Source organism: Chrysemys picta, chromosome 9 (assembly GCF_011386835.1).
Source record: "Chrysemys picta bellii isolate R12L10 chromosome 9, ASM1138683v2, whole genome shotgun sequence".
In the NCBI taxonomy this organism is placed as follows: Eukaryota; Metazoa; Chordata; order Testudines; family Emydidae; genus Chrysemys; species Chrysemys picta.
Window position 1 is genome coordinate 84756961 of NC_088799.1, and position 16115 is coordinate 84773075.

At 45.7% G+C, this 16115-nt stretch overlaps 1 protein-coding gene across 3 annotated transcripts in view; it reads right to left on the minus strand.

Annotated features, from left to right (window-relative positions):
- The window catches only part of ZDHHC15 (zinc finger DHHC-type palmitoyltransferase 15), a 40964-nt gene extending 25261 nt beyond the window's left edge, over positions 1–15703 (minus strand). For 2 of the 3 annotated variants that reach the window (XR_010590279.1, XM_005291790.5), the window contains exons 1-4: positions 15415–15665; positions 7852–7878; positions 3955–4049; positions 2162–2282 (exon numbers count right to left, since the gene is read on the minus strand). Coding sequence is in view for 2 of the 3 variants with exons in the window: in XM_005291790.5 (XP_005291847.1) it covers positions 2162–2282; positions 3955–4049; positions 7852–7878; positions 15415–15532 (361 nt within the window). In the remaining variant the exon portion in view is untranslated. Of the gene's footprint in view, positions 1–2161; positions 2283–3954; positions 4050–7851; positions 7879–15414 lie in introns of all 3 variants that reach the window. The other variant, XM_065556601.1, reaches the window with a different exon arrangement.
- Positions 15704–16115: the final 412 nt, after the last annotated feature.

Below are 16115 nucleotides of genomic sequence, written 5' to 3' on the forward strand. Positions count from 1 at the left end.
AAATGTGGAGGCTCCAGCATGGCTTTGGTGAGCACAGGCCACTGGCTGCACAGAGGTGGGAGATCACTGTGCAGCTTCCCCCCAGTACACGGACTCAGCAGTGAGGCTGTATCCAACCCTGACATAGCGCAAGGACCGGGCCTGCCCCAGAAACACCCCAGGACCCCACCCCTGTGCCAAGTGCACCAGGTGTGGGCAGGCAGGCTCAGCCAGGCAGGATCCAAGTGTAGAGGGGCTTAGTGTGAGGGGATCCAGGTGTGGGTTGAGGGGGTTCTGTGTGGGGCAATCTGCGTGCGGGTGGCTCAGTGGGGGATCCAGGTGCGGGGGGTGGGGGGGGATCTGGATGCACAGGGGCTTGTTGGGGGGTTCTGGGTGCAACGTTAATGGGACTCTACAGGTGGGCCCAGATGAAGGTGGTCGGGGCTCAGCCGGGGGGCGGGAGGGAGGGAAGGTGTCCGGCTGTGAGGGGACAGAGATCGGCAGGGGAGTCTGGGTACGGGTGGTGGTGGTGGGGGAGCCTCAGCGGTGGGGTTCAGATCCTGGGGGAGTGGGGCGGGGATCCAGGTGCAGCTAGTTGGGGCTCAGTATGGTGGGGATCCGGTTGTGAGTGGCTCGTCAGGGTGATCCAGGTGCAAAGGGAGTGGGGCTCATCAGGGATGGGGGGTGTGGGTGTTTCTGTTTGCAGGGGAGGGGTGAGGTTTGGTGTGAGGGTCTGGATATGAGGGGGTCTGGTTGCACGGGGGATGGACGGATGGCGGAGCAGTTCCCTGTACAATGATCCCTCCCTCCACAGCTGAGGAGCGATGGATGCAGGAAGCACGTTGGGGGTGGAGTTTGCAGAGCTTCCTACAGCTGGGGGGGAAATCTGGGGGAGGGTCTGACACAGCCCTGCAGGGCCGGCTTTAGGCCGATTCCCCCGAATCGGGCCCCGCACCTAAAAAGGGCCCCGCGCCAGCAAGAAGAGCGCCTAACTTAGGCGCCTTTTTAATTTTTTTACTCACCCAGCGGCGGTCCGGGTCTTCAGCGGCACTTCGGCGGCGGGTCCTTCACTCGCTCCGGGTCTTCGGCGGCATGTCCTTCAGTGCCGCGGAAGACCTGGAGCGAGTGAAGGACCTGCCACCGAAGTGCCGCTGAAGACCTGGACCGCCGCCGGGTATTCGAATCGGGCCCCGCACTTCCTAAAGCCGGCCCTGCAGCCCTGGATGCCGTGCAGGGGAAGAGGAAGTCCCGCGTCCTCCCAGCCCAGCTGGGACTAGTAGCTGAGCCCAGCACAGGGTAGGAGCCACCAGCCGGGTCTTTCCAAGTCCCGCCCCCTGCCCCACTGTGATTTACCTCTCTGCCAGCTGCACTGGGCATCCAAAACATACTGCTGGGGAGGGTCACATGACCGCTCTTGTGGCTTCTCTTTGCTTCCCTGTCAGAAAGTCATTTTTCTGCGGGGAAACAAAGAAATCTGCAGGGGACAAATTCTGTGCCTACGCAGTGGCACAGAATTCCCCCCAGGAGTAACAATGTGTATTTGGCTGCAGAACTAGGTCCAGGAGGGACAATAACTGTTGACCTCATTATGGGACCATGTCCTGCAGTCTTCACTCAGGCCAAACCCTCTTTGAAATGGGAAAAAAAGGCTACACAATTTGGTTCTACACATAGGTGTAATTTGGCTTCCATCTTTGAGGGGGCAGCTTCAGTCAGGCTAAAGGGGCCACATGGTGGGGCAGGGGAACAAATTCCATGCCTGCCCGAGCTGCAGTTTGGGGGCGGGGGGGGAGATACCCTCTTATCCCCCCCAAGCTATGCCTATGATTCTACGTTAGTAAGTATAGCCTGTGAACCCAACTACGGTCTCCAAACTATAAATACAGAAAGGAAGACAACATAAGGCTACTAAGCATCCAGCACTCTATTTGGAAATGGGATAAGTAATCAAGGATTTCTCGTTTTCCCCAATCAGGAGGGTTGGAGGAAGAAGCCAGGAAGGAAATCCTTTTAAACTAATATTATTTCCTCAGCATTAAAGTTCTGAGCACCGAAATCCTTTAGCAGTATGTCTTGGCACGAGGGATTTGCTGTTACTTGCCAGTATAAGCTGGATTGCCAGCATACAATGCTTAGCAAGATTGAATAGATTTACATCAACAAAGCCCTCTGCTTAGCTGACCTCCATTCCCCGTTCTTGTGTACACTGGCAACTTCCTTGCAATTTCGACAAGAATCTGCCTCTGCACCTCCGGTCTCTCTTCATTTTCATAGCGCTCTTTGTCAGCATAGGACATATGGAACTAGAAGGAGAAATGATGAGAGGACCAGTTATCCATGTGTAGTACAGTAATATTTCAAAGGCAGGCCAGGTTGGAAAAGCCATTATCCTCCCACTATTTCCAAAGCACAAACATTAATCACACTTAGAAGGGCTTTCATTTATGAGATAAACAGAGAGGTATTCACTGTTGGACAGACCAAATGCTGGGGAACTAACTGATTCACTCATAAGAGACACAAACTGAAACTGAGGTCACAGCATAATATATTAGCTTCACTACATGTTGCCTTAGATGTTTTCTCTTCATTAAATAACTACAATAATATTGATGATAATAATAATAATAGCGGCACTTACATTGCACGTTATGAGGCAGATTCTTTTCTCAGTTACATTAGTTCAAATCTGGAGTATTCCACTGACATAAATTTACATCTTGGTAACTAAGCTCAGACTCTGGAGCGGTATTTTTAAAGTGCTGCACAAACATTCATTAACTCAACCTCATAACAGCCTTCTGATCTTGGTATTTTGCCAAAGGGTATAATGAAGCATAAAGAAGTGAAGTGACTTGAGTACAGTCAGACAGTAAATCAATGTCAGAGCAAAGATTAGAATCCAGGAACTCCTGGCTCCCAGTCCTGTGCTCCAATGAGGCATGCTCTCCGTCTTAAAAATACCCTAAAATTAAGAATATGATTTGTCAAGTAAATGAATCACAGTCTACATTTTGGTGAAGTGATTCCTCCAAATGCCTCTTCTCCCTCCTTGTTGTGCTCTTGGACAGTGATTTTTCTATTTCTATTATCACCACAGAAGGACATTTTGCTACTGGGATAAGTGTCTCCTATGTGTATATAGGCAGGGATTGGCAAATTAAACAATAGACACATGCCTAGGGGCCTGGCTCCCACAGTCATGTGATGTCAGAATTTCGGCTTTCATTTAAAACAAAAAATATGTTTCAAGCCTTCATGGTTGCCAACCTCCACCCCGAAAATATGAACCGAGTGTAATCAATGGAATGACATTTGTCTGAGTCTGCAGACAGCCTCCAACCGAGGGCAGACCAGCCAACACTAGAACCAGGGAGAAAATCACCTGGCCCACACCCACTCCAGGAGGACAACTGATATGCTTCCAAGGGTGCAACACTTTTGCTGCTCAAGAGGCCCTGTCACCACTACCAGTGCACTCTTTGGGGACCTCCAGGCAGGCATGCCTAGGGCTCCATATTGTTTTAATCCAGCTCTGTATACAGGAGCCAAATCTCAAGGTCCTTACTCAGGAAAAATTGTCATGGAATTGGTGTGAAGTTAGACTGAGTAAGAATCTCAGGATTGGTTAAATGCTTAGGGATCGAAGACATTCAAATATGTAAATTAATAATAATAAATCCCATTATCCTCGACCATTTAAAATCCTGTTAGCTCCTAAACCACTTGAAAGTAAAGCAACACTATGCCTGCTCTAAGCTCCATAGACAGCTTAATTTAAACAATTCTCAGAACGGTTCAACTGCACTCTTTTTTATGGACAGCCACAGACACGTTTCCATCTAGCCAGGAAGCCTCATCAGTTGTCCCTGGCCACAATAGTATAGATGGATTTCTTGAATTCTCCCTTTGTCTCCACTTGCTTCTTTTCATTGTCTTAGGCTTGCAGTGGATGAAAAGTACTTAGGCCCTTACCTTTTTATCTGGCTGCAGCGGAAGAGTAAAAACAGACTTCCAGTATGTCCACACAAAGAGCACAAAGATGACATGGAATACTATGAGGTAGGCCACTAAGAGAAGAAAAGAATAATGAATCATAAGCAGAAGTCACTCTATACTCTTCACCATTCAGGGTGCTTCATTTAAAAAATATTATGTTCCAACCGAATTTTATATCACAGGAAAAATCTAATATCTTATGAACTGTTAACTACAGCTGTCAAAGCTCATTGACAAAGCAAAATGGGAAAACATTTCTTTTCAGCAAGTAGGCAAAACAGGAAATGATCAGAGCTGTGGGGCAGGGTTGTAATCCATCAGAGATGTCATTATCATATGATAAACAAGGTACCTGGAACAATCTTATTTCAATATACAAACTTCTTTACTTGAAAGAATTTGGGAGGACATGAGACATTGAAATGAGGCATATGAAGAGACTCAGAAGGGCAAAGGGCAGTTCTGCATCAGCTTTGCAAAGCACTTGGATATCTTTTTAAATGCTCAAACACACTACAATATGAACTACTGTTATATCCATGGGCAGCAGGTAGCATAGGCCGGGGAAGGCTGTGCCTACCCAAACAGCCTAGTGTGGCCCTGCCCATGCTCCGCCCCCAAGATCCCTCCTGCCTGCTTCCACTACCCTTCCTGCTCTTCTGTGGCGGGGCCGGTATGCACAAGACCCAGGGCTGGGGCCACGCTGCACTGCCCGTCTGTCCACCCAGTGCTGGGACCACACGCCTGCCCGATGCTCCGGGGCTGGGGGCACTCTGGCTGTGCTGCCCACCCACTCAGTGCTGGGACGGAGGGCATGCAGAGGGAACTGTGGGGGAAGTGGTGCTCCGGGCTCCGGCGAGCAGAAGTGGAGGTGCAGGGCCTCGGGTAGGGGGGAGGGCCAGGGGCTAGCCTCCCCCAATGGCACGTTCACCCACCACCCACAGTTATATCTGCAAATACAAGACAGCCTTATTTATTAGGGTGTCACTTAAATAGATACAATATGTGCTTTTCACGATCATGTTGAACTCAGAATTAAAATGACAGGTTTCAGAATTAAAATACCAGCACAGGAAGAGTCAGAAGGCTATAGTCCAAAGCAAATTCTGTTTCCTTACTCAGATTTTATGGAAATTTAACTAGTGTAAAGGCTGAGTACAGACTTGAACATTTGGCCCTTTCAATGTGAATAATAAATTATCACATTAGGGCAGGTACGTTATTGATAACTTCAGTTTATTTATTTGAAGTGTGCTCATCACACTGCCTCTGGGCACACACACAATTAAAAAACCCTCAAAAAAAAAATCTATTGCAGAACTGGGAATAGAACTCAGGTCTCCCTGATTTCTGGTCTTGTTTCTTACCCACAAGATCATCCTTCTTCAGTTAGCTTTTTTGCACAATTCTATGCAATATGAGATTACACCTTCCTCTGAAGCATCCATGTTGCCCACTATTGTAGACAGAATGCCTGTTTAGATGCATTATTGATCTTTCCAGTGTGTCATTCGCTATATATATAGAGAACTAGAGTACAGTAATTTAGGAAGTAATGTAGGATTCTCTGTGCATACCAATAATATACATGGTATGTACACATGTGCAGGACTGAAAAAAATTCTGAGAGGTTGAGGTGTCCTAAAAGCTCTTTTCCTTTCTCTGTGAAATAAACAGTAGCTTACTTCACAACCCCTCAAAGGCCTGGTCTACACTGGGGGTGGGGGGGAAATCGATCTAAGATACACAACTTCAGCTACGAGAACAGTGTAGCTGAAGTCGATGTATCTTAGATCGACTTAGAATTACTTACTTCGCGTCCTTGCGGCGTGGGATCGACGGCCGCGGCTCCACCGTCAACTTTGCTTCTGCCTCTCGCCGAGCTGGAGTTCAGCGGTCGACGAGAGAGCGATCAGGGATCGATTTATCGTGTCTACACTACACTCGATAAATCGATCCCCGATAGATTGATACCCCAAGACGTACCCCAAGACATTTTCCCTGCTCCTTCCCAGGACTTACTGAGTGACATCTGTAAAGAATTTCTACTCTGGATAGTGCAAAGTAGTCTTAAGCAAGTCACCCTTATTTAAGAAAACTCATCTCAGGAGTAATGGAATTCACACTGGAAATGGCTCCCACTGAGGTAGATCCAAATACTCCACTGACTTCAGATGAAATAGCGAACTGCAGAACAGCAATGCACTGTTTTGGGGGGGCACATATTTTTAAATAACATAGGCAGAATGAAAAAGACATAACTAAGGGATGCTAGTTATTTGGGAGTGACAAGCCACTAGCTCATTCTGTGGTGTCCCAGCAGGATAGGGCAAGCACTCAGTCATTCTTAAACCAGCATTTAAGGAGATAACTTTTGCTGATAGTTTAGTTATGCTGGTTAGGTGGCACAGTGGGGCTTCTCTGGGAAAAAAGAATCAGGGTGAGCAAACTTTTCACCAGGGAACTTACATGCAGTGATTTAAGTTCACTGGCAACCTTTACAAATAAGATATATTTTGCTGGATCATCATTAACTTATTGCCATATTTTCTACATTTTCTTTGTGACCACTTAAGATATTGGGGCAGTACTTTGCTGCAAAGAGAACCTGCTTGGTGCACTGAAAGAGAAGGCCATCAGGGAGTGAGTTACAGCTCACCAGTTCTCTGCTTTGGAAGCTGTTCTTGTGTGTTCCGGCTGACATGGGTCCTCAAGGGCCAGTCCGCCAGATGAGGACCAGCAAAGCTGCTACGCCTCCCCGTCCCCTGGGATGGGTTGTGTGGGAGCTATGTATGCCAGCTGTACACCTGCTGGGGACACTCCCATGCTGTGGAAATCTCCAGCAGGGGAGACAGTGCCAGACTGCATCCCCTTTGTACCATTAAAGTAGCCCAAAACGGATGGAGCAGGACAGAGAATCTGGCTCAAAGGGCCAAATGGCAAAACTCCCATTGACCCCATCGCATGGGGCTGGAATTTAACCCACTGACAGTACGTGCCAATGGTAGCTCTGTCTAATCCTGCCTGCTCCTCCTGCCTGATTTATTCAGTGACCTTGAAGTTCTGTTTCTGCTCCCATGAGAATAAACTGTCACATTACTGAACAAATTTGAAGAAGGTGCATGCGAACAAGGAGAGTGCAGTGGTGAACTAGTAATGGGACATAAAACCTTTCACCCCAGGCCACTAGTCATAATTTATATAGAGACTGTAGTCTGAAAGTCATTATCATTCAATGGCTGCCCAGTGGCCTATGGAAAATGAGTTTAGTGGTCTTGGTCAAGAGGTATCTATTTTACAAAACCATTACAAGTGGCATTAATTGAATGCCTCAATACAGCAATGAAGAAAATTAATTGGGTCCACAGAGACTGAAATACTGTTTAGAGATAGTATTTTTACAGAAAAAGTAGGATAATGTGTATGAAGGTGATTTGGGAGCATGCCCTGTTGCCCGTGTTGTACTTGTTCTGGGAATAAACAGAGTATTTCCACTTCCAATTGGCACCTTTCACTAGTACAGAGAGAGATTAGAACACTTCTCTTGATACATGCTATATATATCCTGGTAATGTGCAATCAGGAGGGAGGAAATATTGAAAGAGTATGATGGTTTAATGGAATTCTACAAGAAGTTATTGTTTGTGGTCTGCTGGAGTGTGGAAATGTTTGCTTTTAAATTTTCTTGTTACTGAACTGAAAGATCCTACTATTTGGAGATTCAGTGCGAATACCCTTTCCCTCCCTTCCCTTGAGAGCTGTTATGTATATAAATATACAAAAAATGATTTTCAATTGCTTTCTTTTAAGTAGATGTTCATGCACTTTTGGAACTATGGACAAATGCCAAGGTATTTAATAAGATTCACCTACCTTGTTCTACAGGATTGGTTAGAGTCACTGAAAAAGAAAAAACAAGTATATGTTTATGCAGCAGATGAAATTCCCAAAGTAGTCTATAATCTTTTCTAAAACAAAAGAAAAAAGAAAAAAAAATTCAATATGCTAGAAGATCAAAAAGAAATTATTCCCAATTTTGATCATTAAACCATGATCAGACAGAACACTACACCTGGGAAAGCATCTCTTTTCATTTATTCACTTGAATGGTCTCCATAATAAAATGTTCAATCATCTTAGTTACACTGTATTTTCCATTCCTACAAAATGTAATTTTTCTCAGGAGTCCCAATGGTATTGATGCCTGCAAGATAATCAGGGCTCCTCTAACAGCCTGTCCAAATAACATCTTCACTTATTTACTGATATGCCTGCTTGGAGCTAGTTTCCAACTGCTTTCATTTCTACATTGGAAGTCTTGTTTATTAATATCCAGGGATGTACAGTTAATTTTGTATCAATGTAAAATTAAAATAGACTGTCATGGCCTAGCCAGGTAGCCAATCAGTGGTACTCTGCAATGACACACAGGGTTTTACTTGGACCCATCTAGCTGCAATCTGGATTAACAGGGCACCAAGAGCACTATGGAGCTCACTGCTTGCTTCAGCCTGCAGGGAGGAGGGGTACATTGTCAGCAGCTACTCTGAGGCCTTGGCTACACTTACCCGCTTGTTCGGCGGCTGGCAATCGAACTTCTGGGTTCGACTTATCGCGTCTAGTCTGGACGCGATAAGTCGAACCCGGAAGTGCTCGCCGTCGACTGCGGTACTCCAGCTCGGCGAGAGGAGTACCGCGGAGTCGACAGGGGAGCCTGCCTGCCGAGTGTGGACCAAGGTAAGTTCGAACTAAGGTACTTCAAACTTCAGCTACGTTATTCACATAGCTGAAGTTCCGTACCTTAGTTCGAATTAGGGGGGTAGTGTAGACCTGGCCTGAGTAAAGAGCAGTTGCATAGTGAGGAGGCGGGGGAGAGCTGTGAGAGCTTTGTGTTGCTCAGTAGTTATCCCCCCAGGTTGCTTTAAGGAGTCGCAAAAGTGGCAAACTGCAATAGGAGATCTTCCCAGTTCTCAGCTGGTGGTTAGTGGCTATGAAGCTGAGCCTTGCTGGTGGATAAAAAGAACAAATTCTCAGGAAATGCACAAGTGTCATTAGCCACAATACATTTTTGGTAAAGAAACTGAGGTCCAAAAAGATCCTGTCATTTTAGCGGATACTTCTCCCTCTTCCCTCATTTCCAAATTTGTCTGTCTCTCTCCCTTTCTCTGGGGAGGGAACAAGATTAAAAAACCTCTGTTACAGAAATTTGGGTGTTTTTTAACTCTCTTACAAGTATGGCAAATATTTCTAAAACTGGCTGTTGAATAAAAACACAGTTACTCCGTCTGGGAAACTGAAGATATAAAGTTACACAGGTAACTTTACACATATGATCAGACATTTTGATACAGCTTAGTATGTGTAATTACACTTTTGATTTTTTTTTAACGTTTTAACACCTTTTGGCAAACTCTCAAACAAACAAGCTTTTGGGCGGTGATTTCATTTGCTCCAACAAACTAAACCTAGTGGGATCAAGACAGTATTTAAAAGGGAGACTTCCCCAAGGAAAACACAGGGTTCTACAGGAAGAGATACTGATGAATTAAGAGAAGTTGTTGGTACTATATTGTGGTATTAAGGCGCTCCTACTATTCTTGACTGTCCTGGGGTCATATGATTTAGATGAAGAGTTATAAATGCTTAAGTTAGAATGATAATACACCATCTCTTGTGTCAGTAGCAGGCAACATATGAGTTTAGAAGACACCTTGAAAACTGAGCAGATCTGATCCACATTTATCTAGAAACAATAGCTGGCCCCTCCATGCCATTTTTAGAGTCATTATTCAGCTTCTGGGAAAACATCAATGCTCTGGTCTTTTGGAACTCCCAATGTTTCCAAAACAGCTGCAGTTTCTACCTGGGTAAATAAGACTTAACTATATCAAGTTTCATCTCATCAATTTATCTTATGCCCATGACAGAACATAACTCAGGTCCAGCCCCCTATGCTGAGAGCAGGGCTGAGTAAACCTGGACCTTCCCTGACAGGTGTATGTTTAACCTGCTCTTAAAAACCTCCAATGATGGGGATTCTATAATCTCTCTTGGGAATCTATTGCAGATCTTAACTACCCTTACAGTTAGAAAGTTTTCTAATATCTAATCTAAATCTCCCCTGGTGCAGATTAAGCCAATTACTTCCTATCCTACCTCAAAGCCCTCTTTATAACAGCCTTTAACACACAGGAAGACTTTTATCAGGTCCCCTGCTCAGTCTTCTTTTCTTAAGACTAAACATGCCCAGTTTTTTTAACCTTTCCTCACAGATCAGGTTTTCTAAATCTTTTATCATTTTTGTTGTTCTCCTCTGGACTCTCTCAAGAGTTTTACAAGATCTTTTCTAAAGCGTGGCCCCCAGAATTGGACACAGTATTCTAGCTGAGGCATGAGCAGTGCAGAGTAGATCAGGACAATCACCTCTCATTTAACATTCCTGTTAGTACACCTCAGAATGACATTAGCCATTTTTTGCAACTGCATCACATTGTTGACTCATATAACCACCAAATCCTTTTCAGCAGTACTTCCATCTAGCCAGTTATTCCCCATTTTGTAGTGTTCTGCACTTGGTTTTATTGAATTTTGTCTTGTTGATTCCAGACCACATCTCTGATTTGTCAAGGTCATTTTGAACTCTAATCCTATCTCCCAAAGCACTTGCAATCTCTCCCAGCTTGGTGTCATCCACAAATTTTATAAGCATACTCTCCATTCCATTATCCAAGTAATTGATGAAAATACTGAACAGTACCTGACCCATGATTGACTGCTTTCAGGACTCCACTAGAAACACCCTCCCAGTTTGACAGCGAACCACTGATAACTACTCTTTGAATATGGTCTTTCAACCAGTTCACATGGAAAAATACAAATTAGAATAAGTACTGAGATGTATTGCGTACGTTGATGAAGATGGCTTTTGTTAATGCCATGCTATCTGGTACTTTTGAGCCATAGGCTAATTGAAATCAGCTAAGTAATCAGGTTTTTATAGACGAAAAATACAGCAAAATTTATCATTTGTTGATGCACGGTCACTTATTCACATTTGAATATGCAATATCCTCTTCCCTTTTCTTTGATTCTTTGAAAATCAGCACTACGAGGCCTCGCTAGCATTACACAACTGCTGCCTGCCTCCCTCCTAAGTCTCATTTTGATGCTCACAGTAGGACCCTCCCAGGCAGCGTAAGCCCAAGGGAGCGGACACTTTAACCCTATGGTTTTGCAACAGTTTGTACTTTTCCCTCCTTCTTGATATGGCATAATAGTCACACCTCCAGCACATTCATTCCCTATCATTCTCATGCTGTGGCAGCATCCAGCAGCCAGTCACTGGAACCAGACCTCCTCTGAACCATGGCTTCATATCCAAAACAGGCAGCAATAGCTGCAGTGCTAATAGCATGAGATATTCCCTCTGGAATACAGCACATCACCTCTACACTGTTTCAAATTCACAGTGGTATTATGTTACAGAATCTGTTTTAAAAAAAAAGAAAAAGAAAAACTATTATGCCAAGAGTTTGGAAGGGACAACGTAGTGCTCTAAGTATCAGTTTTCAGATATGTGCATTCCCTAGAAGAGCAGATTCAAATCCTAAGAGCATCAATTCAGCCATTCATCCTTCCAATACAGAGAAACTAAGTTTCATACAGTGAGTGAGTCTGTGTCTGGTGAAATTTTAGACACAGAGGTCCTGTCTGCTCTGCATGGGCTTTGAAGAGACCGATGATTTGACCAAGAACACAGGAAACAAACTTCCTCTTCCCTTACTGTCATGCTGTTTGAAACACTTCACCTAGTTTGTGGCTGCAGAACAATCTACACTTGAAAAGCGCGATATTGGCCTAATTGACTTTAATGGGAGTTGGATTTGATCTTATAAGAACTAAATATTATTATTACTAAACTTATATAGCCCTTCTAGCAAAACACTTTCCAAAATTCCAATGGTACTTTAGGTATATATTTTGTTAACCTCTTTATGTCACTGGGATAACAAACTACTGACCATATCTGCGCAGCTGAGGGTTACAGTTCCTTTAAATTAATTTCTAAAAGGAATAAAGTCGTTCTAATCTCAGTAAAAGGAAAATTTAAAAAAAGTCATGGGGTGGCTTCTCTTGACTACATGTTGAAATGAAACAACAAATGCAGGGCAACTTCCTTGTACCTAGTCCAAATGTAGAAAAACAAAAATAGATCTTACCATGGTTACTGCCCTGGCTACCACCAATACAGTCCTGAGCACAAGACAAGCAAATGTTTCTGCGGTTTCTCCACTCCCCTCGTTGGTGTTTGATTCAAGTGCCTCCTAGGTTAGGAGGAGACCAGAAAGCAGCTCTTTCCTCATCTCAGAAACATCCCTCACTCCTCTTTGGTGACCTCTGCTTCCTTTATTTGGCTTTACCCCAATAAAGAGGCACAGCCATCAGTTCCACCTCCAAAGAGCTTAACAAACACAGCTGTCAGCTCTTCTTTCCAGGACTGACAGCTCTACCCATCTCTTTTAGGAGCAACGTCTTCCTTTCTGCCTAGTGAGGAGGTTTAACCCCTTCTTGGATCACAGGATTAGACACATAAGTGGTGACCCATGAAGGGACTCAGGCTTTGTGATGCCTTTTAGGTGCCTAGAAAAATCACACAAATGCTGCTGAGATCCAGAAAGCCTGTGTTAGGTACCTAAGTTCCTTATACAATGAGTGGGGAGGGATAGGTCCCTTAGACTGTGATCCACAAAGCCAGCATGCTAAGTGGGGAGCCACCTAAGCTAGCCAATGAGAGATGCTGACCAGAGGGGTTTATGTTAAGCCCAGCCCCTCTCACAGAGATAAGCACCTAACTATGGGCTGCAAGGAGGCATCTATCTTTGCTAGTGATCCAGGAACCGAGGGAAGATAGGCATTTGGCCACCAAAGCTGCACGTGGGGCCCAAACCAAATGACAGGGAGACAGAAGGACCAGGAAGACTTCCCATATAACCTGTAGTCTAATGCATAGGGTAATCCTCCAGGCTGTTGGAGACCTCCTGATTCAAGTCCCCCTTCCTACTGAGGGGTAGAAGGGATTTGAGCAGGGGTCTGCCACCTGTCAGGTGAGTGCTCTAATCACTAGGCTATGGAGTCATTTTAACTCTCTCTCTGGTCTAATTACTATTTATTATTCCATTGTTTAAATTAAAGTGGAATGCCTTCAATAGGAGAGATTGAGGAAGACCTACATCAGGATATTCCATAGTCTGGTGGCTAGGGCACTCACCGGATCTATCTCTGGTGCCTAGAGAGAGGCTGCAGTGCACATGCCCAGAGGTGCTGAGTAAGTTTAGGTACCTATTGGATTAGGTGGCAGCCAAGCAGGACTTTTAAGGACTGCAGTGGTGCTTAAAAACAGGACTCAGGTGCTTATAAACAGGACATAGGTGCCTAAATACCTTCATGGATTGCACCCAGACATCCTACCACAAAGTGCTATGGAAATGTTAAATACTATTACACGGATTATATTATTTTAAACTTGCTTGCAAACTTACTAATAATCACTTTAGCCCTTAGGTAATATTGTGACAAAACAATTTATTGTAGACTGCACTGATTGTTCTTATGAATTGGTCATTCAATAGCAAAAGCCTAGGTTAGATAAAGAGACAAAATAAATTGGTCTGCATTGTAGAGCATCACTCACTATTTTTTATTTAATTTAAATAGAAACCACCGTTAAATACGGTTCAGGGTCCATTAACATGAAATTTCATTGGAGGTCTGTGTCTCCCCTCACCCCCTCAGCGTCACCCATCGCCATAGCATCTGAGAATATGAGATTCAGATTCAACTCCACATTCAACAGCCAACAATACCAGTTCAACATTAGCTGAGAAAAGAACTGAGTCCTGAATCTGGGGTAGTGGGATGCCCAGTGCACCACAAAAATTCCCCAAATTAATCCCATCCTGGAACTGGCATGCTAATGGGAAACACAAATATATCGGTCATTAGAACAAGTTACTTTCTACATCTAAGGTTACATCTATAGTACGAGCTACAGGGTGTGATTCCCCTGCTCGTTTACACATAGCAAGAGGCAAAAAGTAGAGCCACCTCCCCAACTCTCCTGAAACCCATGGTAAATTACATTCCCTGTGGACCCAACTGTGCCAACACAAGACCAGATGAATCATCCTATTAAGACTCGGTAATACTAGTCCTTATCCATAATAACTTCACAAATAATCATGTCTTTGTGAACTACTGCTCTTGCACTGGACAATGCAAACCCAAAGTTAGTCACTGCTACCCACTGTCTTGCGCTTCTGAGATGAGACTCAATGCAAGTTCAGTGGTGACAGATGTTGTGTCCAAAGTGACCACAGATGCTGACCAACTGGTCTATATCTGGATGGGTCTCTTTTCTGTGTAATCTACCCAACAAGAATTTAAAGGGTCCATGTGCAAAGAATATATTTACGGCCAAACATGCAGCTCAATACAAACACTGCTGCTCTCACTCTGCATATTAATGCCCATTTTACTACCATCATAGTATTGTCAACTCTCATGGTATCACAAGTCTCAAAGTATTTAGGGCTTTTTGTCAAACCCAAGCTCTTGGAGTCACACAATCATATAAGAATCTCAGCTTTCATTTATTTAAAAAAAGATTCTAGCCGTTCATGGTTACAGGAAAAAGCTTGAGCCTTTACTCAAACCCCAGAAGGCAAATAAAAAGCATCTAAAAACTATTATTTTTACAGTTGCCATTATTTTGGGGGGCCTAAATAGTGATTTGTTTTAAAGCTTAGAGTTGGCAATGCTGCTGCCATCGCCATGGGAGAGAATATTTGTGTCCCCATCTCCTCCCCAACCTGGAAGGGAATGAATCTCCCCTCCCAGCTGGGGCCAAATATTTAGGCCCTTTCCTCTTGCCAGACTCTGTTCAGTCCTCCCTCGCCTTCTGGGAGACCCCACATACACATCCCCTCATATACAGGATGGGGGGTGGGGGAATTCAGAGGTGTCACCTTCTACCTCACCCCACGTTACTGTCGCTGCTTCACACACATTTATTCATCCAGTGCCCCCCCCCAATCCTGTTCCCCAGTCCCCCAAGCAGAGCCTAACCCCCCCCCCTCACCCAAACTTCAGCTCCCAGGCCGGCCACAGCCCAAGCAGACCCCCCCCCCAGCCCAGCTGGGCAGAGCCCCCCCTCACCCAGGGAGAGCCCCCCATTCACCCATCCCACCCGGGCAAAGTCTCCCCCTCCCCTCAGGGAGAGCCCCCCCCACTCACCCAGCCGAGCCCCTCGCCCACCTCCCCACCACCACACACCCAGCCCAAGCCCCCCCTCACCCAGGGAGAGCCCCCCCATTCACCCTGCCTAGCCTAGCCCAGCCCCCCGCCCAGCCGGGCAGAGCTCCCCCTCCCCCCACTCACCCAGGCAGAGCTCGCACACGTAGGCGTAGTAGGACCAGAGCACCACCAGGGTGATGATAACGACCGGCACCCAGGCGAGCACCCGCTGGCAGCACCGCAGCCCCCTAGACAGAGCCATCTTCCCCCCAGCCCCATCCGCATCGGCGATCCATAGAGAGGGGCTGGCGCAGGGCGGGGAGGCCGGCGACTCGGAACTCCACTGAGGAGGCCTGGCAAGCCGCGGCTGGCAGAGGTCCGGCGCCGCTGGCCATTGCGCCGCAGCGCCACCTGGCGGGGACTGCGCTGGCCGTGCACTGCAAAGGCCGTTCCCACGGAGCGGGTGGAGCAGGAGCAAGGGCAGGCGGCGAGGATTATGTGCAGCGCGACGGGAGCCCTGCTGGTAGTGAGACACAAGGTGGGCGGGACAATATCGTTCGTCTGTTGGACCCAGAGAGAACTGGAGCTTCCTAGAGCCAAGGAAGAGCCAAAGCTTCTCTCTCTCTCTCACGAACAGCAGTTGGTCCAAGGACCGATATTAGCTTGCCCACCTTGTCCCTAACGTGTAGCAATGTCTGCTGCATGGAATACAGCCCCCCCCGCAGCTGTGACCAACTGAAGTAGCCACAAACCATAAAAGTCCCTTTAAGTACCCCAGCTGATTTTGCATTCTACCTTCCCCTCGTTGAAACACTTTACGGGTCTCATAACAAATATATTTATTA